Here is a 21,351-nt window from a genome sequence, read left to right on the forward strand (position 1 = left end):
TTATATGCTCCAGAAACACTTGCACATGGACAGCATTGCCCACAGTGAATGCAGTCCCTTCATGTCAGTCACCATCATCAATAATAATAATAATAATTCCCCAGAGACTTGTCTACAGACCAATCTTAGGGAGGCATTTTCTCAATTATGATTGCTTCTTCTCAGGTATGTCAAGGCTTGTGTCAAGTTAAAAAAAAACCCAACAATCACCAAGGCATCAGCTTGCCTGTATCTTGCTCACCTGTCAGTCAATATTTTGCTGGCAGAATGACTTCAGTTGTGTGCATACTGACAATAACCTAGGAGACAGTGCAGACACAAAATTGAAGAACCACTAGTGCAGACTTTCTCATTGGAAAACACAGCTCTTTGGATTCCTTCTGATAGAGAAGTCTGTGCTAGTAGCTCAACCTGTAAGGTCTGACTGATCTGACACTAATGTCCATGTTTATTGTGAAGGTGAATGGGCCTCAAAGGTGTGCCATCAGAAGCACTGTGGACAGTAAGGATTCACATATGGCAGTTGGTCAGGCTAAGCTTAAGGTTTGCTATTTGTGACATCCTAGATCCACTCCTTCCCCTGTCTGGCTGTCATCCTCATCATCTTTAAGGGGACAGTTGCTGATATCCTTCCTGAATTATTAGGGAGTTTCAAAGGTCAAACAAAATTGTGTCAATTATGTAACTGGGAACAAGAGTGGACAATTAGTATACAGAGAAAAACATTCCTACAAAATCTTATTTTTCAACAAATTAAAAAGTAAATGTAGTTGCTCACAATAGGGTTTTAAATGAATAGCATGGCCTGCTATTTAACAGATTCATTAGTAGGTAGATTCCTGCATGCTTATGCCAATACATGGGATAGTTTACAGGAAGTGTTCCATAGAGACAAAGCCAAGGACTATGTGTATTATTTCCTTCTCAACTTCCCTAACCCATTAGCTTCACATTTTCCCACTGCATTCCATAGAAGAACCCTAGCACTAACTCTAATCTTAAGGAAAGTGTTTAGTGTCATTACATAGAAAGAGTTAATTGCCACCTTTCCCTCTGGTTTAAAAGAAGTTGCAGAGTTGGGAAGAGCAGGGGAAATAATGACTCAGTATGAAAGAGTTCTTTCTAGAGAGTTTGCTATTATACAATGCACATGTGGATAATTTGCAGAAATTCAAGGAGCAGGGCTAACAACCCCTTTCCAAAGTACAGACTTATCAAACTGTTAAAATCTGAATAAGAAAGCCCCAGAAACTTCCACAGACATTGCCTTTCCACCTTCTTATTGAATAAACCATGTCTCTCACTCTCACTCACAAACCACTGGGAGCTTTTTATAATCCTGGACTAACCCATATGTAGAAAGCTATCCTAAGGATCTGCGGATCCTTCCCATAAGTGGAAGCACTTCTTCCCAGCTGCAGCCTGCTCTCTGTGCTGCAACCACAGGGCCCTGATGACATCTTCACTTCTCCTTAAACCAAGCTTGGCACTTCTTTCCTTCTTCCTTTCCTTTCTTTCCTTCCTTCCTTTCTTCCTTCTTTCCTCCCTCCCTCCCTCCCCCTCCCTTCTTTTCTTCCTCACCACTTCCTTTTTTTTTTTTTTTTTGCTTTCCTATCTTTTTCCTGTGTATGTGGTTATTAGGATTGAGCCCAGGGTCGTGCACATGGTGGACATGACCTCTGTCACTGAGCTCCGTCCCCAGCATGCCATGGATTTTCTTTTATCTAAAGCTGCTTCCCTTCTGCCAGAACTTCGCATAGAAGTCAAACCCTAGAGACATTTTGCCCAGATAACCTCAAGTAGTATCATTTCCCTTTGACCTCTTGTTTGACTACACCTTTGCCTACAGCCCTTATCTCTCTTCACAGGAAATGGTATTGTTGACTTTTTTTAATTTTTTTTTTTGTCTTGTGCATTAAGCAGCACCTTTGTGAGAGCAGGCATCATGTTATTTCCCCAGAGCACTGTCAATAGAAGGCTCAACTCCTATGAAGTATGTACATGGATGGACGCAATTTATCCACCATTACACACCTAATGTCCCTCTCATGTCAGGTCTTCCTGAGACTTCCTATGAGGACTTCCTGATTTCCTATAAGCAAGCCAATATTTTAAGATGGGAAAGCTGTGCATCCTTATCTCAGAGTTAGATCATAATGTGGAAAGTGTCTCTCAGTGGCAAAAATAATCAGAGAGAATATGTTCTCTGAAATACATTTGAAATGATACTAAGTGGTCTCACAATTCTGACAATTCCAATGATGGGCCTTGTCTTTCTATATTTCCTGGTGCTTCTCTGAGAACAATATTTCCTGGAGGGATGGCTCAGTGTTTAAGAACACTGGCTATTCTTCCAGAGGACCTAGGTTTGACTCTCCATATCCACATGGCAGCTCACAGCAATCTGTAATCTAATTCTAGGGGAACTGTTGCCTTCTTCTGGCCTCCATGTATACCAAACTTGGTACATAGACACATGTTCAGACAAAACACCTATATACATAAAATAAAAAATAAAAATAAAAAAGGACCTCCACACTGAAGAATTTCAGTTTCTTTTCCTCAAGAAAGTTGAGTAACTGACAGACCTAATTTTTTTGTCATTTATTCAGTCTACCTTTTTAGCATTTGTATTGGAGCAATAAAAAGATTATTTTCTAAAATATTATTTGCTTACTAGCAGAAGTTGGTGAAATGAGTTGAGCATATGTAGCTGGTCCCATATAACTAAATTTCTGCATCTATGGATTAAATCAGCTTCAAAATGAGAATTTTAGAACAAAATATCATATTTGCATTAAGCAAACCATTGTTCTTGGCAGGGCTTCCTAACAATATAGTCTGACAACAGTTTATACAGCATTTATATACCATGAGCTATCATAAGCCATCTAGGGATGATTCAAGGTATATTGAAGGATGTACATGGGTTACATATAAATACTATGCCATCTTTACATGAGGGCCTTGAGCATCTGCATGGCTTAATAACTGCATAGTGTCCTGAAACTAGTGCCTTGGTGACAACTATATTGGCTTTAACCAGTTATAGACTACAGGATGTTAACAACACTCATGACCTGAGGAATTAAGGTAGATTCCAAAGTGGCAACCATTCTTTCTTCTGTTCCTAACCATATGCAACATAGATTTACATCTCCTCCAGTTAAAGAGAATACACTTTAACATTAATACATAACCATAACACGAGGAAGCAAACACAAATACAGTTTACAGCTTGATACTCCAGGTTGAATACAGAGGAGAGAGGATAAGTGAACAATTCTGGGAAAAAGCAGTTACACGGTGAAGAGAGGTCAGTAATTAACTAAAACCCCACGATAGTTATAGCTACATCTCGGCATTCTGCTGTTCACAGTGCATACATATTTTACATGGTTTTTTTTTTTATGTTCATTGTTGCTACAATAATATTGGATAGTAAACTATCTGGCATTTAGTAGCTATATAAACTTGTGTTTATTATCATGTCCATGAGTTTGTAAGTTGACTAGGGCTCTGCTCATCTAGAGTAGGCATGGTTATATAATTCAAGCTGTGGGCTGTGTGAGCTTGTTCTAAGTTGTGTGCTAAGTTACTTTAATTTCAAATGTCTTATATTGAGGCCCAGGCTACAGGCAGAAATTGCGAATTTTAGAAAGGTCATCAAAGTATAGCAATTTGCACCAAGATATGTCAAGCCATTTGCTCCTTAAGTCCACTGATAGCTCATCAACAAAGCAAATATAGAATGAGTGTCAAAGACAAGAAGTAGAGAGGTCTGTTCAATAGCTCTCAAGTCATGACTAAGTATTGAAACAGGACACAAAAAGAACTGAGACCAATTACTCAACCAACCACGCTCTATCTATAGTACAATTTCTTCTATCGTCTGTCTACAATTGGGCAGAAAAGATAACTGAGGTCTTAAATAATCTCTTTTCATTCAACCCAAACAATCTCTTCACCCATTCAGTTCTTGATCAGCTCCTCTGTGGGGCTGCCACCACCAACCAAACCAATGTCATTTTCTGAGGTCTACAAGACATGGAGCCTGCCATTGTCCCTAAACATCTAACCTAAAGGAGAGAAGTCACCTGAAACCTAACCCGTCACCATTAAGTAAATATCTCCTGTAGTCATAATTAACCCAAACACAGAATTGCATCTCAGCTTATTTCACCCAATTTTTTTTTAGCAAAATAAGAGCAAGTTATATAAGAGATGGCTAAAAAAGTGATACTCACTAACACTTGTCTTTCTAGAGTAAAGAAATATCCATAAATTTTATCTTCTTTTCTTCTTTATTAAAATATCTTCCTTACAGGGATTAGAGTCAGGATCAACTGTAAAAACCACATGCTGCTCTTATAGAAGACCTAGTTGGTTCCCAGTACCCATATCAAACAGCTCACAATGCTAGCTCCAAGTGATCTGATGCTCTTTTGTGCTTCTGTGGATATTGCATATGCATGGGGCATGCATAGACAAGCAGGAACACACACACACACACACAGAGAAATTAATAAATAATCTTAAATGCCTACCTTAAAGAAAAATTATAAGGAACACACACACACACACACACACACACACACACACACAGAGAGAGAGAGAGAGAGAGAGAGAGAGAGAGAGAGAGAGAGAGAGAGAGAGAGTAAATGTTTGGCAGTTATTACTGTTCAAACTGGAAATAAGGAAGCAGGCAGATCATAGGGCCTCCCCCAACTGAGTGGATTAATGTTTCTAAAGACTAAATGATTAATATAGAATTAATAACATTCTGGAAAAAAACCCAAACATTTTTATTTAGAGCTATAAAAGGATTTAAAGAAAAAGGCTAAATCAGAAAGTGTAATCAGTATATTAGACTCTATTGACCAGGCTTCTAGAAAATCCCAGCTCTCAGTCACTGAGGTGGCAAAAATGGCTGTAGGGAGTCTGGACTGGTGAGACATATCAGAAGGCAGACGACTAGTCTTAATTTGCAAGACTGTGTGTGGGTTATATAAGAAGCTCCATCATTTGGTGAAAGGTACAAAAAGTAGGAAACCATCCTAGCTCTCTGAAATGGCCCCAAACATATTTCAGACCTTTTTATGCATATTTATAAGCAAAGCAGTGTTCTCAGTACTGGTGATTATAAATCAAAATATTGATTAGTTCTGATAAATGTTGATGATGCTTTGTCTAGGAGTACCAAGTATTGAGCCAAGATTTAATTTTTTTGTGTGTAAAAATAATCATGCCTATCTCCTTAGCCTGCAATTTTCATTCATCAATAATAAGTGGTAAAATGATATGCTTAACAGAGAATTGTTCTAAAATAATTTCTTCATGATTTATCTTCTGTACATGTTTGAATTGTGTACTTATTTTTTATAAAGCTGCCTACTTAGGGTTGCATAACAATGTCTTCGGAGGAAGGGAAGGAACAGACACATAAACAAATGAGAGTGTGGTGCCAGAAGGTAACTGAATTGCATTGATTGCTATCCTGATCAGAAGGCTCTGTTTCAAAAAACCCAAAAGGACACTTAAGCCGATATTAGTAGGCTTATTAGGGAGCATATCTTTTCAATTACACACCAAGGAGGGTTACTAACTTGTCACAGGAGCAACAGGAAACAACCTTAGGATGATTCAGAATGACAAATGCCTTGTGATAGTCCCTCCCACCACCACAGATAGACCTGATAACTTGCTTCTAATCAATGATCCATGGCAAGAATGAAACACTTTTTTTTTCAGATATCAAAGTCTTAATCACTTGAATTTAAAGAGATTTATCTTGCTGACTGACTTAATCCCCTTTAAAAGACAGTTTGAAACCCAGGGATCAGGAACAGCAGAGCATCTCTCTGTTAATCATTTGGAGTACATCCTCAAAACATGAGTCCTGTCACCAATGAGAAGGAGCTCAGAGGTGGATTCCTTTGTGCTGAGACTCCAGATGGGAAAATCTGCCTGATGCCTTCATTCTTGTATTGCGAGACCCTAAACAGAGACTCTTAAGAGAGGTGCCTGAGTTTTAATAAGGGGTGATAACCAATGAGTATTCTTTTAACCTGCTAAATCTGTGGTCAATTTTATGTAACAACGTAACACAAACATATAACATGCAAGCACAAAAAACTTACACAGTCATGAGAATGGGTGGGGTGGGAAAAGAAGACTATCTGGAGTTATGCCATGGGTCATACTGGGGCAATGTAAGATCTGAGTATTATCCCCAGACCACTACACAGAATGCTGAGATCGCAACAGATGCTCTAAAATCTGCTGAAAGAATGAATAAGTAATGGTATGTTTCTAAATGGCATTACTAGATGACTATTTCAATTGCCTATTCCACAATTTCAAAATATCTTAACAGTTATTTATTGTAAAACCATAACATAACAAGGAACTTTATTATTGTTACAAGGCTAAAAGTAGTGATTAGGAAATAGAATCAGCACTAAGAAGCAAATTTTAAGCCAATACAACTTTAGGGAACTTGTGACCCAGTAAAAAGCTAGGCTGTTATGTCAAGATTAAGGGCTCTGTAGTGATGTATGATACAACCCAGCAATCTGGGTCACAGCTAAAAGCCTGGTAATTTGAGGTTTCTCTTCAGAGTCTAATAACTATATGAAAAGCTGCCAAGTGTTAATCAAGTCCAAGGCAGACAGTAATAAGATAAACAGCATCATCAAAGGCATAATGGTTTGATAGATGGAAAGGAAGGAAATGCTTAGAGAATGAGAATTCTGTACTGATGAAGAACTCAGTATTAGGAATGTAAATGTACCTATAGTTGTCTCTATTAGAATTCTATAGTGAATTCAGTATTAGAGATGTAAAGGTATCTATAGATTGTCTCTATCTAGCTCCTCCAGGTTTACCTACAAACACTGTAGAAATTTACAGATGACAAATATCATTTCCTGATAGTGGGAGCATGAATGTTATTGTCACTGCCCATCGAACACAGATTCTGGAGAAGGTCAAAGGCATGCTTCCTCTGAAGGCTCTGCTTGTTAACCTATGCGTGGCACTTTTCAAATATCAGAATTAAAGCCAAAGGAAACATCTTTCCTCATCCATATCTCTTCAACTTTAGCTAGCTTATATTCTTTCTAACACATAACTCCATGCTGGTTTTCTTTTGGGGTGTGTGTGTGTGTGTGTGTGTGTGTGTGTGAGAGAGAGAGAGAGAGAGAGAGAGAATACACATGTACATGCACGTACACTTGAGTATTTGTGGGTGTATGTTTGTGTGGGTGTGTGTCTATATGACTGTGGGAGGTCAGAGGTCAACTTTGGTGTCTTTTCTCAGGAGCTATTTACCTTGTTGTTTGGTACAAGGCTCTTATTGGATTTGGGAATTGACAATTAGACCAGATTGGCCATCCCGTGAACTCCAGGGATCCTCCTGTCTCTACCTGCCCAGTACAGGGGTCATAACTGCATAGCATCCTGCTTTTCTTTACACTGACGTGGGATTCGTTTGCATGCTTCTGTAGGAAGCACTGTACTGATGGAGCCATCTTTCTACACCAACAATGTGCTTTTCAAGAGAAATGTTCACACACTTTAGAATGATGTAATTCAGGATAACTTGTGATGTTAAATACAAGTGTAGGCAGCAGCAAGTAATTGATCAACTGGGCATGAAATTGACAACAAATGGGAAGAAAGGTAGAGTGGATGCATTTTTAAAATACTTTAAGTACTGTATCATTACAACCAGTAGCAGCCTTGGATTTCATGCAGAGGCAGAGTGGCATGGTCTTCAACTCGTCTATTACATGAAACAATGGATCTTAGAGAGATCGCCGTGGGTTTGTGAGCATTGGAATCCAATTCAAATAACCAGGTAACTGCTTCCCTGGCACTCTGAAAACAGGAAACAGTGGTGACATCATAGTGGGTTGCCAATACAGGGAACATTAGGTGGGTTATGAGCAATTTCTTCTGATGTCAATCCACACATTCTCAAACAAAATGGACCATTAGACATTGCATACACAAACAGAGAGATTATGTTGAAGGCTCCTTGCTTTCTTTGTGTTTTGATAGACAGCTTTTGTTACAACAGAACTGATATAATTGTTCTTTCTTCATAAATCCCTCCTCTCCTTTGAGAGAAGACTGGAAGCTCCTTAGAAAGGGACATTACTCAAGTTTGCCTCCAAAAGATTAGAGCTCCCTGCTTCCAGGATGTGTTGTGCATAAGAAGAAAAGGATATGGATACTTTGTGCTTTGGAAGCTCCTAGGTATTGTTCATCTTGTAAGGACACAAAGGCATAGAAAATGTAAAACTAAACAATAAAATATGCCACTGGGTCAGAATGAAAGCAACTCAATTCTGTGTCCATGTTCTCATTCTTGTGCTTTGGCAGCATCTTGCAAAGTGGAGTGCACTCTGAGAAAGAGAGGACTTGAATCTTTCATCTGTGACTCCTAGTAACAGTGCTTGGCAAAGTCCAGAATCTTCTCTGTCTACATGCAGTCTAGCAGGCAGCTGGAGGAAATGGTATATGCTCTCTCTTCTTTGCAGCCAACTTAGGCACAAATTAGAATTTTGCTGCCCTGAGCAGTGTGACTTTATTTTTGGGGTGGCATTAGAGATAACCCCCAACTCTTGAAATGTCAAAGTACTGGTTGTTTTGGCTGACTTTGCACATCCTCAGTAGTAAATGACCTAAGAAGGCTTAGTGATGACAGATTTCTATTTTAGTAGCTCTGTTTCACTTTAATGTGTATTAAAAAACAAAAACAAAACAAAACAAAACAGAAAAAAAAAAGCCTCCTAGTACATCAAGGGTGAGACTTCATAAGCATTATTCCTTAAGGAAAAGATGGGCTAAGAAAGCAAGTGAACTTGAGAGGGTTATAGTAAGACACATCTTTCTGCCATTTTAACGTAGCACTAGCTAATGAAAACTTTTACCTACCATGGGATGTGTCCTTTAACTCTCACAGGATATAGTGCATGCCCTCATAAGGTTCAATCAACTTTTAACTCATTACAATTTCAAATTGTCATGGAATGGATCACAAACCCCAAGGCCTTAAAGCTAGTTCGAGTCCAGAAGAGCATTTCCCATAGTCACTGTGAGTCTGAACAAGGGACACTCTTGGCTAATCTCTTACAGTGTCTTTATTCAAACTGCTACAGGGCCTGGAATTGATCCAGGGGAACTAGAGCAAGGTTGAGGACTCTGACAGCTCCTGGGGAGAATAGACAACATAGTTACCAGAAAGGGATTGTTTGACATTCAAATTCCTGGGCTGGCCCCAGGTTGAATCTCTCTAAGGATGGAGCTGGAATGTGCATCTTAAACATACTCTCAAGTGTCACACACAAAATAGCTCAAAGCCTGCAAAGTAAACTCGGTATATTTGTTGAGTGAATGGATAGCACCAGATTGGTAAGTAGGAAATCAGAGTCTTCCAATAACTTGCTGTCCAAGGCTCCACCCAGGCAAATTCGAGGTCTATTTGGGGGTGGACCAAGTAGAACTCAAGGTCCATATCTCATTCTGTTGCTCTCAGATATTGATGGTGTGAGGGAATCGGGCTGTGATTCAACTCAAACTTGAATAGGACTTCTTTGTCAGTCACGTTGGAAACCCAGCTTTTGTGTCTTGTTCTGTTCTTTGCTAGAGACATAGGAATGCCTTACCCTGCATGCACACACTACTCAGTTTAAGATAGAACTGTCTTTGTAATAAAGTTATGCTGTTGATTAATTGCTGTTTTTGCGCACCAAGGCCACACAATACTCACAGGACCTACTCTCCCCTCATCCACAATGAAGCCAGTTCTATGGTTCATGAGACCAAGGACCACTTATGGGCTCACATAAACGTTTCAGTGTCTTTTAACATCTGATAAAAACACAATTACAATTTAGTCTTCAAAATAGTCAGTCTTTCATCAGCACACTTATAACATATGATTTTTAATGTTTTCCCAACAAGAAGTGACTCTTGAAAGTGGTTCCACTGACCCATAGTTCTAGGCCTAAATGCCTAGTTCAGGCACTTACCTGACAGGCATTATACAGGAGTTGATGTTCAAACTTCTTGATCCCAAGAATGTTCTGAAACATTTCATAGAGCTGTTCCTTGCTGAGAATCAACTCAGATGCTGCACTGGCTGTCATCCGGGCTTGCTGTTTCCTGGGGTCCTCCTCACCACGGTAGATGGCATCAAACTTGGCCATCCAAGAGCTCAGCACTGTCTCCTTGCTGAGGCCGTCAATCTCAGGCAGGCTGCGCACCCTCTTCTCGATGTGTTTCTTGAAGACCTCCCGAGAGTCATTGGCTGAGCAGCCCCCACTCTGCACCATGCGGGCCACACGGTCACTCTTGAGAAACACCTGAGCAAAGGACAGTCAAGAAAAATTGAGTCAGCCATGGATGGAAGTGCCACTGCCCTGAACTGTGTTCTTTATTTACATGGACTTACTCGTCCTTGCTGTGTGATTTCAGATAGGCCCCTTTCACACACTCTTCAGTACCCAAATCTTAAATCAAGAATAAAAATAGTATAATAGCTCCATTATTTGAGGGAGTGTGTCCCAAGACCCCCAATGAGTGCCTGAAATCACAGATATTAGTATACTTGACTTGCACTGTTTATTCTTCTTGAAGACTTTCCAGTGAGAACCCAATTATAGCAGTACATTATAATAAGAGCTATTTAAAGTGTGTGAATTGCTTAACTCTGAAATTTTTCATTTAACACCTTCAGTCTAAATAAAACTGTGAAAAGTAAAGATTACAGCAGAAAGAACTACTGAGCTTACAAAATGGCCTCAAGGACTGATCTCTTGATAGGTGCAGAAAGAGCATAGGCTATGGTTAGACTGACTGGATTTTCCTCCACGTCTGCGGCCCAGTGGCTATACAAACTATGTTAAGTGAATCTCTTTGGAACATTAGTGTTCCTGTCTATAAAATAGGGTAATACTCAACTCAATACAGGTTGTTTAATTAAGTGAGTCATTTGAAAAGAGCAATTACAACAGTGCCTGAATCCCTAACTGCTTCGTGGGTTGTTATCGTTGTCATTAAGTATCTAGCACGCAGCACTGAAATGTTAACTACTACATGCACCTTGTTTATCCTCGAAAGGATACTTATCATAACTGAAATTTGGTATCAAGAAAATATGTGCCAATTTTCTGTCCCCTTGACTGACATGCAATTCTATGTGTGCAAGAAGTTTCTGTGTTCCTCAAGTCTCTCCAGTCTCTAGAGAGCACATGGTACTCTGTAAAAGAAATAGGGATCACGTAGCTGTTAGGCTCTGTCTACTACGAAAGGTGTGTGCAAGCTTTGTCACTGTGACATGACTCAGTCATCTACAAATGCACAAGAATTGTACAGTCAACTTCCAAAGACAGGAAAAGACCACACAAAAACTTGTAGTTTTAGTAAGGTTATGATTCTGTCCTCTGTCACATATGACCTATGGGCCACAAATTGGATATGCCTCAGGGTAGAAGGGAAACAAGATTTCACAGAGGAGTAGGGACTTGCCCATCATAACTTCCATTGCCTGATTGTAGTGTCTACTCACAGACACATGGGATAAAGGGAAAGAGGAAGAGTGGGGGAGAGAAAGAGAGTCCATAGGCCCAAGAGTGTATGCACTGTATATGTATGTGGTATATGTGCACAGGTATGTATGAGTACATACTCCAGTGCATACTCAGAGCCCAGGGAGGAGGACATTCAGTATCTTGCTTGATCATCTTCCACCACACTTCCTTGAGACAGGCAGAGTCTGTTGTTTAACTCAGCATTAGGCTGGCAGGCAGCAGGCCCCAGTATTGTTGTTATCTCTATGTCCCTATAGTGAGACAGTTACAGATGCATGCACAGCTACACTCAGCTTTCTACATGGATCCTGAAGATTTGAACTTGGTTTCTCATGCTTGTGCAGCAAGCTCCCTTTAAGCTCTCTCCTCAGCATCCACATGGTCTTTTAACTTCACTCTGCTTCCTCCTTCTCTTTGAGGTTCTTCCACCAAGCAGAAGACCTTCTAGCTTTGCTGTCTGAGCCCTGGGACTTCTCTATTACTAAGTATAGTTTTCTCTTGCTTCACTGCACACACCTGGAAGCTCACACAAGCTCATACAAAGTGAATGTAATACAAAGTGCTGGTGCTACCACTTTGTATTCAGAGAGGAAAAAAAAAAAAAAAACCTGACACTTCGGAACTGTATCTTGGTCATGCTCCAAAAGGTGTGTAAAGGTCCTCCAGAGGCCAGTCAAACATTCATCACCTTGCCAAACACCAGCACTTGCCTTGCATGCTCTGAGAGGGTAGTGCCTAGTGTGTTGCGGAAAGCAGTCACCCTTGTGCATCATGACCAAGTCATACTGGGAGAAAACATGTTACTAATACAGTCTCCATTTAAGGTTCATTAAATGAAGTGATTTAGCAAAGACGCTGGAGGGTTTGTCTTCTTGGGTGAAGACCATGGCATGTTTTGATAGCCTGGGACCTACAACTCAACTCACAACACTAGATGTGAGAGTTAATTCTTAAGTCAACTAGAGGAAACATGTCAAATACTTTTCTGGTCTGACCCAGACTTCATGAGCTACAGAGTTCACTTGGGAGCCTGCACTACTTAATGATGATGCACTTAAGCTGACATATTATGAGTCTCACCTATAGGTTTAGGTTCAAATAATAGGGAGTTGGAAAGATGGTTCAGTCAGGGAAGTACATGATGTGCAAGCATGAGGACTTGAGTTTGATCCCTAGCAGCCATATAAAAAAGCTGGGCAAGGTGATGTGCATCTATAATCCAAGCACTGGCACTGTGGAGATAGGAGGAAACCTGAAGCTTACTGGCCAGCTTAACCTGGCCAAATGTCCAAGTTCTGGGTTCAATGAGAGATCATGTTTCAAGATATAAGTTGAAGAGGTATTGAGGATGACAACTGAGGTCAGTATCAACCTTTAAATTTACACACACACACACACACACACACACACACACACACACACACACACACACTGTATACACTCACCAAGGAGTAGTAAATTACAAAGCAAGTTGAGGCATCTTTAGGAAGATAATGCAGCATTATGGATGAGGATGCAAAACTAAGATTCTGTGTCACCTGGGATAAATCATTCTCCCTCTCTGATTTTCCAATTTCACATCTGAAGGGTAAGAAAGTTGAATTATGAGGTCTTAGTGTTATTCTTCCAGCTGCAATGTCTACATGACCATAGGTACTGGAGGTACAATAGTAGAACTGGACATAAACTAGGCACTTACAGAATGTAACAGAAATCACCTAATAACTTCATACAAAATAATCACACTCAGGAATGACCAGTGACAGCACAGAACCCAGCAGTCATGGGTCCCTCTGTGGGAGTCTATGGTAGTCAAGCATCCAGGAGTGGAGTACCTCTGTGGGAGTCTATGGTAGTCAAGGACAACCCAGTAGGTAGGTGTAAAAGTATTTTTTATTCTCCTGACTTAATTGTTGCCTCAGGCTTACAGCCTTAGTCTGCTAACATAGGCCTACTCCTGGAAGCTTCTAGCCTCCATACAATCTATCTAGGCCTAGAATGTTTTCAGCTTTTCAGACTTAACTGTTGAATAAACTCACTCTTTCTTTTTCTTTCTGAACTCTGACTTACTGGTCAACTCAGCTGTTCTGGCTCAAACTCCTTTCCATGTTAACTGATTTGATCTGGCTTCTTTCCCTTCTAACTGAATTGCTCCACTTGGCTTCAGACTAACTCTAGCAATCTGTTCTGATCTTCTGGCTCCTTGTCATTCTCTGGCTCATTCTAGTTTCACTTTTGTCTAGTTGTTCTCTCTTTGACCTGTCTCTGTAAAACTCTCTTGGTAAAACTGCCTCCTCTTCTTTTTCCCTTTGCCTCTCCTTCTTTTGAAAAAGTATAACGTAAAAACAAAATTCTAGGCCTTTAGGCCCAGGCTTGAGAATGTGAACTTTGTGACTCAATGCTCCAAGGTATGCTAATCATAAAACAGATAGCGACTTTCCTTCACCCACCCGCTTCCTGGGTTCAAAGAGTGTTCATTTAAAGAATGTGTTATTGTTAGGGGCTCTTAAAAACTGTCTTGAGAGATAACCCGAACAATTACCAGGTATTCCTTGTGACTCTTGTGATTTTGCACTTCCTTGTGACTCTTTACTGGTATCTTTGGTATTTTCCAACAATGCCCTCCCCACTTCCTTGAGTTGTGGTTTCTTCCTTTAAATACCCCCTTACCCAGCTACTCAGTGCGCCACAGTCCTCTACCCCTGCGTGGTGTATGACCGTGGGCCTGAGAGCACTCTTGAATAAAAATCCTCTTGCAGTTTGCAGCAAGACCGTTTCTTGTGAGTGATTTGGGGTGTCGCCTTTCTTGAGTCAGAACATGGGGGAGTCCTTACGTTGTGGGTCTTTCACTTTCCCCTCTGATGTTGCTTCTTTCTTCCCTGTTCTTGTGAGAGCTGGACATTCCCTATCTTGTCAAATCTTTCTCTGATTCATCACTTTGTCTGCCACTCAATTAGATATCACTTTCAAACATGGTGCTTCCTTCTACAAACTAACTTTACCTTCATTGTTTGGGATTAAAGATGTGTATTTAGGTCAGGTCTATAGTCCAGTCAGAGGGATTAAAGGTGTGTGCTAAGCACTAAGACACAGCACAACTGAAAACAGCTTTTTCCCCAGTAAATAACACAATCTCAGGGGTCACAGTGTGTTCAAGTATCCTGCACAACAGGTAGGGCTACCTAAGTTGGAGTCTATGGTGATCAAGAAGAACCCAGCATCTAGGGGTGCCTATTTGGGAGTCTAAGGGAGTCACTACACCTCCCAGAAGTAAATACTGAGATGGTAAGTGAATGTGAGCAAAGGACAGAAAAACAGAGAGGAGGTAGATATTTCAGACTGAAGGAACAATTTGTGTAAAAAGGTCAAATGTTTGAGGAGACAGGGAGAATTGAGTATAGCCATGGCAATGAAGTGTAGGGTGTGCTGGCATGAGATGAACAGGAATGGCTAAATACCCAGGACTCTGGGCATAGGCATCATAGTCACCGGCCTGCATCTTAAGAGCACTAGAGAAACACTGACGGTTATAAATTGGGACATGGCATAATAGTGGAAGGAGCCAACTGAGAAGTTCTTCCAGGGGACAGGTAAGGAGCACTGGTGTCATAAACAAGGGCTTTTATTCTTTGTTGTCAGCTCTAAAGATCACGATTGGTTTAAAAATATTCAATCAGCAATGGAGCTGCTTTTTGTCCCCAGCTATGCATGCCAATGTCCCACAAACCAAGGAGAGCCCAATTAAACTCTCAGTATGACATTCATTTTCCTCCAAAGCCCTTCTCTAGCTTTCATCTGCCATAATTTTATGACAATTTGGTAAATATTTGAATCTCAGGGTAGATTCTAAGTTTGGGGAAGATAGTGTTAAAGAGTTATCTTTTTTATTCACTTTTAATTCTCTCCTTTTCTCTGGTGTGTGTGTGTGTGTGTGTGTTTATGTGTGTGTATATGTGTATGTGTATATGTATGTGTATGTGTATGTGTATATGTATGTGTGTGTGTATGTATTTGTGTATTTGTGTGTGTATGTGTGTGGGGGGGTATGTGAGAATTTGTGTGAGTGTATGTGTGTTTGTGTGTGTGTGTGTGTGTGTGTGTATATGTGTGTGTTCACATTTGCCTGTGTGCATGTGGACTCATAAGTACTACAGATAGAGGTCAGAAGACAACCTTAGGTGTTGGTCCTCTCCTTCCACCTTGTTTGAGACAGGGTATCTTTTTCACTGCTGGCTACTCCAGGCTGGCTGACCCATGAATTTTTTTCTCTATCTCCCATCTTGGCCTAGAAGTACTGTGTTTACAGACATAGGCTACTGTGTACATCTTTACCTACATGGGCTCTCAGGATCCAAACCCATATCCTTATACTTCCAAGACAAGTGTTTTTATCAACTAAGTCTTCTCCCAAACCTTCCTTGTTTTGTTTGTAAAATTGTTTGTACCTAACATAGTGTCTGGCATATAGATGAGCCCAATGCATACTTGTTGAAGTGTACTGGTAAGTACAGTGATGATGTTTCCAGCAGAAACCCTGCTGATTAACCAGATTATATCAGAATGAGATGGGAAAACAGGAGTCAGAAGACATGTATGTGGGCCTCCAAAAAAGTGAGTTAGGACCAAGATTCTATAGAACCTATAGCCATGAGCAAACAGGATGGTGACAGTGTATTCTGGACATGCCAACTCTCCTGATCCCTTCCTTGAACAGAGTAGTCACTTAGTATGTGTTAAGGGCAATGTGTTGACTTCATTAGTGACTTAACAGAACACTAAGACACCAATGAACCTCAGGAATCCTCCTGTCTCCATCTCCCCAGCACTGGGATTGCAAGCATTCAACACTGAACTCAGACTTTTATGTGGAGCTAAGGATTCCACTCAAGTCTTCAGGCTTGTGTGTCAAGCACTCTGCGTACCGAGTCATCAGTCCAATGCCCAACTGCAGGAGCTTTTTGCATCGTTCTCTACACAAAACTATAGAGTCTCTTGTCAGATGACTACTGACACCTTGGCATCAGCCAAGGTGCTACACCTTCTGCAGTGTTTATCAGATCAGAAGGCTAGGCTGGTGCTTCAGCCTTCGGACAGTGCTTACCTCATAGTAGCTCTGGACAGCGTTCATAAAGGCTTCATCAGCTACAATTTGGGTCTCCCCATTGAGGAAAGCCTGGAACCGGTCTTTGACAGTCTGTAGCTGCTGTTTGCTGATCTGTAGAGAGAGAAAGAGAACCTTGAAGGCTTCATGTAAACAGGGATGTGACTACTTCACAAGAAAGATGCCCATCTATCAGAGTGTGGGCTGGCCTGATAAATGAGCAAACTTTCTGAACTCACATGGAACACAATCATTGCTAAAAATAGTACAAGCCACAGTTTAACACATTGCTTTACAACCACATAGGAATTCTGTTACCACAGAAATCAGCAAGTGCTGTCAAGTAGGTTTCTTTGTTTGCTTGTTTGTTTATTTCTAACTTTTGAAAAAGAGTTGGCTGTTAAAACATTTCTTAGGGCGTGATGCTTGGTTATATTCAGAAATTGCTATTTTTTTTTCATTTCTTACTTTAATTTGTGCCTGTAGTTATTTATAGGCACAGTGCTTGTAAGATAGAATCTGTAGATAAGTGGGTCATGTCTCTTTTCAGATTTACATTTATGGATGCATCATTGGCTGGTGTTATGAGCCACATGGAACTAATTATACTGCAGAAATCAGCAAAGACCACTAAGTAAACAAGCAGGTCTGTTTGTTTATTTATTTATAACTTTAAAGAAGAGGCTGCTGTTGGAATGCTGCCTAGCAGGCACTCTACTCTGCATTGCAAACACTCCACTGTGCATAATGGATACTTAATCTACCTGCAGGGTCTTCAGAGGTCTGAACGCTAGTAAGGTGTACCCTGCAGAGGCTGTGGAACTTCTGGTACTGTGGGTATACCCCTGGCCAGGAGTCAATAGCACTGAGGTTCAGGGAGTGAGGTGGCATATTGGGCAGTTCTTTCTGTACAACTGCCCTCACAACTCCAATCATCTTGTATCCAAGGAAAATAGTCCTATAAGATTCATGCCAATTATCCTCCTCTTGTTGTGAATGTCCTGTCTTCCATCAACATGATTAGATCTGGCATAAGAAGTACTAAAAATTCCAGCTCAGGCTAAGACCTCCTCACACATGACTCAAAAGCAAACATTTATCTTTATGACTCGTGGTTATGACTAAATGTGTTAAGCCCATTTTGCTATCTTTTTCACTAAGATTTTCCTGCAGCCTCCCTAGTGCCTTACATGTGACAAGCAGTCAATTAATGTTGATTTAACTGAATGAACAAAGTGCAGGAAAGATACTATCTGTGGGTAGCCTTGAAACAGCTCTAGTTTCTGTTGACACTATATAAAGTTAATAAACTACTCAAAGTTCAAGTTCCTGACTTCTAAAAAGGTAAAGGCTTTGAAAAATGTTCTGTTTCAAATGAAGGATGACATGCTTCTGACAGCCACAGTTCTCGTAGAAAAATAACTTTCCAGTAGCACCATGATGTCTTGTGGAAAAGCCACTTAAATTCAGGGTTGGCCAGGGAGTTGAAGCTTCTCTAGAATGGGGCTGGCTTTGAATAAATGCATTTTGGTCTCACTATCTATTTTTCCATTTGGATACAGTAAGCATTTTAACTGCTTACTGCCTCATGAGGTTACAGCTCTTCGGTGACATGAGTCCTTATTGACTAGCAAGGTAACAGGCTGACTACAACAAATTTAGTATGTATATGTATGTGGGTGTATGTGAGCATGTGCATGTGCCAAGAGAGAGAGAGAGAGACAGACAGACAGAGAGAGACAGAGACAGAGATAGACAGACACAGACACACACACACACACACACACACACACACACACACACACACACACACAGAGAGAGAGAGAGAGAGAGAGAGAGAGAGAGAGAGAGAGAGTCAATCTATGGATTGAGTCTATGGTTTTCATTTTCTTTTTCTTCTTGCATGCTAGGCAAGCATTCTACCACAGAACTGCCTCTACAGCTCAGATGTTGCATTCTTTCAGTTTGGAGGGTGGATGGTGAATGTTCTTACTACGAAAATGCTATTTGTGTGAGGTGATGCCTTTGCCATTTAGATTTAACCTGTTCTATGGTGGAGGCATACTATGAAGCAGGTTGTATGCAGCACACATGGTTTTGTCTGCTAATGAAAGAAGTATTGATTTTCTTCATGGATTTCAAAGGCCTTTATTATTAGAAATTAATATAAGTAGAAAATAAAGTTTAAAGCTCTAGGAGACTGAAACCTCATCTGAGTTTCTACTCAAGAAATAAAACAAGAAGGGTTCTCAGAATGTTCATAGCTGGCAGCTGGGTACTCTGAATAAAGATTGTAAGTTTTGGAGAACTGGAAAGGGAGGGATATGGAAGCAAGGGAAGATGAAAAGATTTAAGTTTGACAAGATTCATGCTTGTTTGTTTATTACATTTCTTGTATGTATATATATTTATTCACATGTGTATAGGCATGAAGATACCATAGGTCAACCTTGTATAATATTTCTTAGGAGGCATCCATCATTTTTTTGATGCAGGGTGCTCACTGGGCCTTGAGGTTTGCAGAATACACTAGGCTGCTTGTTCAGCAAGTTCTAGGGAGCTGTCTTGTTTTGCCTCCTCAGTGCTGAGATTATAAGTGTATACTTGCCCATGGGGCTGGGATCACAGGATTCTATGTGTACATGGGGCAGGGACCACAGGTTTCTATGTGTAAATGGGGCTGGGATCACAAGTTTCTACATGTACATGGGGCTGGGATCACAGGATTCTATGTGTACATGGTGCTGGGAACATAGGATTCTACTCACAGGATTCTATGTGTACATAGGAGTGGATCACCAGATTCTATGTATATATGGTACTGGGATTACAGTATTTTATTTGTACATGGGGCTGTGATCACAGGATTCTTCCTGTCTGTGGGCCTTGGATCATCATTACACAAATGCAGCAGGCATTAAAAGACTGAGCCTTCTTCCCTCTCTCGAGATTCATACTTGCCATGCTCTAGGGAAGCCACCACTCAACATTAGGAACATTTGTAAACTTTTAAAGAGTTGATATGATCTTTACAATGCTTTATTTTAACCAATATGTCTCCAAACCACTTTCACATGTAATCATGACATGAACTTCCAATGAGGCATTTCATGTGTGTTATGCTGTATCTTGCAAATAAGCCATAGTTTCCTCTTCTAGGACACCACAGTTGAATTACACATTGAATGGAATAGCCTTAGAATATGGAAGGAACACACATCTTTAGTTATGATTTCCTGTTCAAATCCAATACTATTACACAATGACTCTGTTTGCCTCTGGAGCAGAACTGCACAACTGTCGTTATTCCTAAGATTTATGATGTTAAGGTCTTTCTCATTATTTCACGTTCACACTGTGTAGCTGGACTTCTGCATATACCAAGGAAAATGAACCTCAAGTTTGAATTACACCTAGATTAGCAACAGGGAACCCATTCACAAGACAGCATGGTAGCACAAGTCCCTCCAAAGCAGGTTAGGTGGAACTTACTCAGATCAGAATCCCTAGCTGCTCCTAACAAACCAGGGTATTTCACGGACTTTATGTCTAGGATCTGTTCCAACTCTTGTCAATCTTAGCTCTGTGGGACAAGAGGGCAAACAGCCTAGGGTAAGCTTTTGTCTTTAGTAATTGAAATAAAATTAGGAGCACACACCATCTGCATGATCAAGACTGATTGCTGACTAAAGCCAAATCTGAGCATCCAATAAATAAGCATGGAGCTCATTTATATACAGGCATTTACAAAGAGCCAAGCACGAATGCAGAGCTCTGCCAGAATCTAAGGGTTCAATAGTCAAAACAAAACAAAACAAAACAAAAAAATAAAAAAAACAAAAAACAAACAAAAAACAAAAAAACAACAAAAAACAAAAAAATCGCAAAAAACCTTGCAGCCATTCCTTGATCTTATTCACCACGTCAAAGCACTTGGTAGTCTAAAGGCATTGAGGCATATCCTTAGAGCTCTTCCATCTATATGGGAAAGGAAAAGCATATAGAGCTAGATCAAATTATGTTCTAGGATTTCAGAGGAGAGAAACTACAGAATATACAAGTCTTAAGAAAAAAAGAAAGAAGGAGACAGATCTGGGTCCTTTTGAACACACACACAATGTAAATAGACAATCCTGTGCACATAATTAATGGTTTACTTGCTCTGAATTAACCTTTGATCTACATATAATTAAAACTTGATGCTCATTTTCCTTAGTGTATGCAAAAGTCCAGCTACACAGTGGGAGCATGAGATGAAGAAGACCTTAACATCATAGATCTCAGGGATAAAGACTGGCCACTGACCAGAGGAGCAGGAATAATCTTTGGAATGAGAGACTGCCCTTCCTTATATGATTTGATGACCACATATCACATTGAAGATTCAACTGCTGTCTTTGCCTAAGTGGCTTCTCAATGTCAGTGGTGTCATGAACCAAATTCTGGTTTCAAAAAACTTTGAGAACATTAAGCTCACAGTGCAGGGGAGCAAGGATAACTCTGATAGCAGAACCTGAAGTTTCCTCTTGCTTCCTTTCCACCGACACTTACCATTTCCTTACTATAAAGCAGTTAATCTGAAAACTCTCCAACTTTGTCTCAACAGACAAAGAGGAACCTGTGTTTATCTCTGTGTTTGCTTCCATGTAA

The 21,351-nt window shown here is 40.3% G+C and overlaps 1 protein-coding gene across 25 annotated transcripts in view; it reads right to left on the reverse strand.

The window, feature by feature from the left end:
- The window catches only part of Cadps (calcium dependent secretion activator), a 442,533-nt gene that overhangs the window by 311,408 nt on the left and 109,774 nt on the right, over window positions 1–21,351 (reverse strand). For all 25 annotated transcript variants that reach the window (XM_021182627.2, XM_029468964.1, XM_029468977.1 and 22 more), the window contains exons 2-3: window positions 16,702–16,815; window positions 10,041–10,373 (exon numbers count right to left, since the gene is read on the reverse strand). In XM_021182627.2, the coding sequence (XP_021038286.1) occupies window positions 10,041–10,373; window positions 16,702–16,815 (447 nt within the window). The remainder of the gene's footprint in view (window positions 1–10,040; window positions 10,374–16,701; window positions 16,816–21,351) is intronic.

This window comes from Mus caroli, chromosome 14 (assembly GCF_900094665.2).
Source record: "Mus caroli chromosome 14, CAROLI_EIJ_v1.1, whole genome shotgun sequence".
Taxonomy (NCBI): domain Eukaryota; kingdom Metazoa; phylum Chordata; class Mammalia; order Rodentia; family Muridae; genus Mus; species Mus caroli.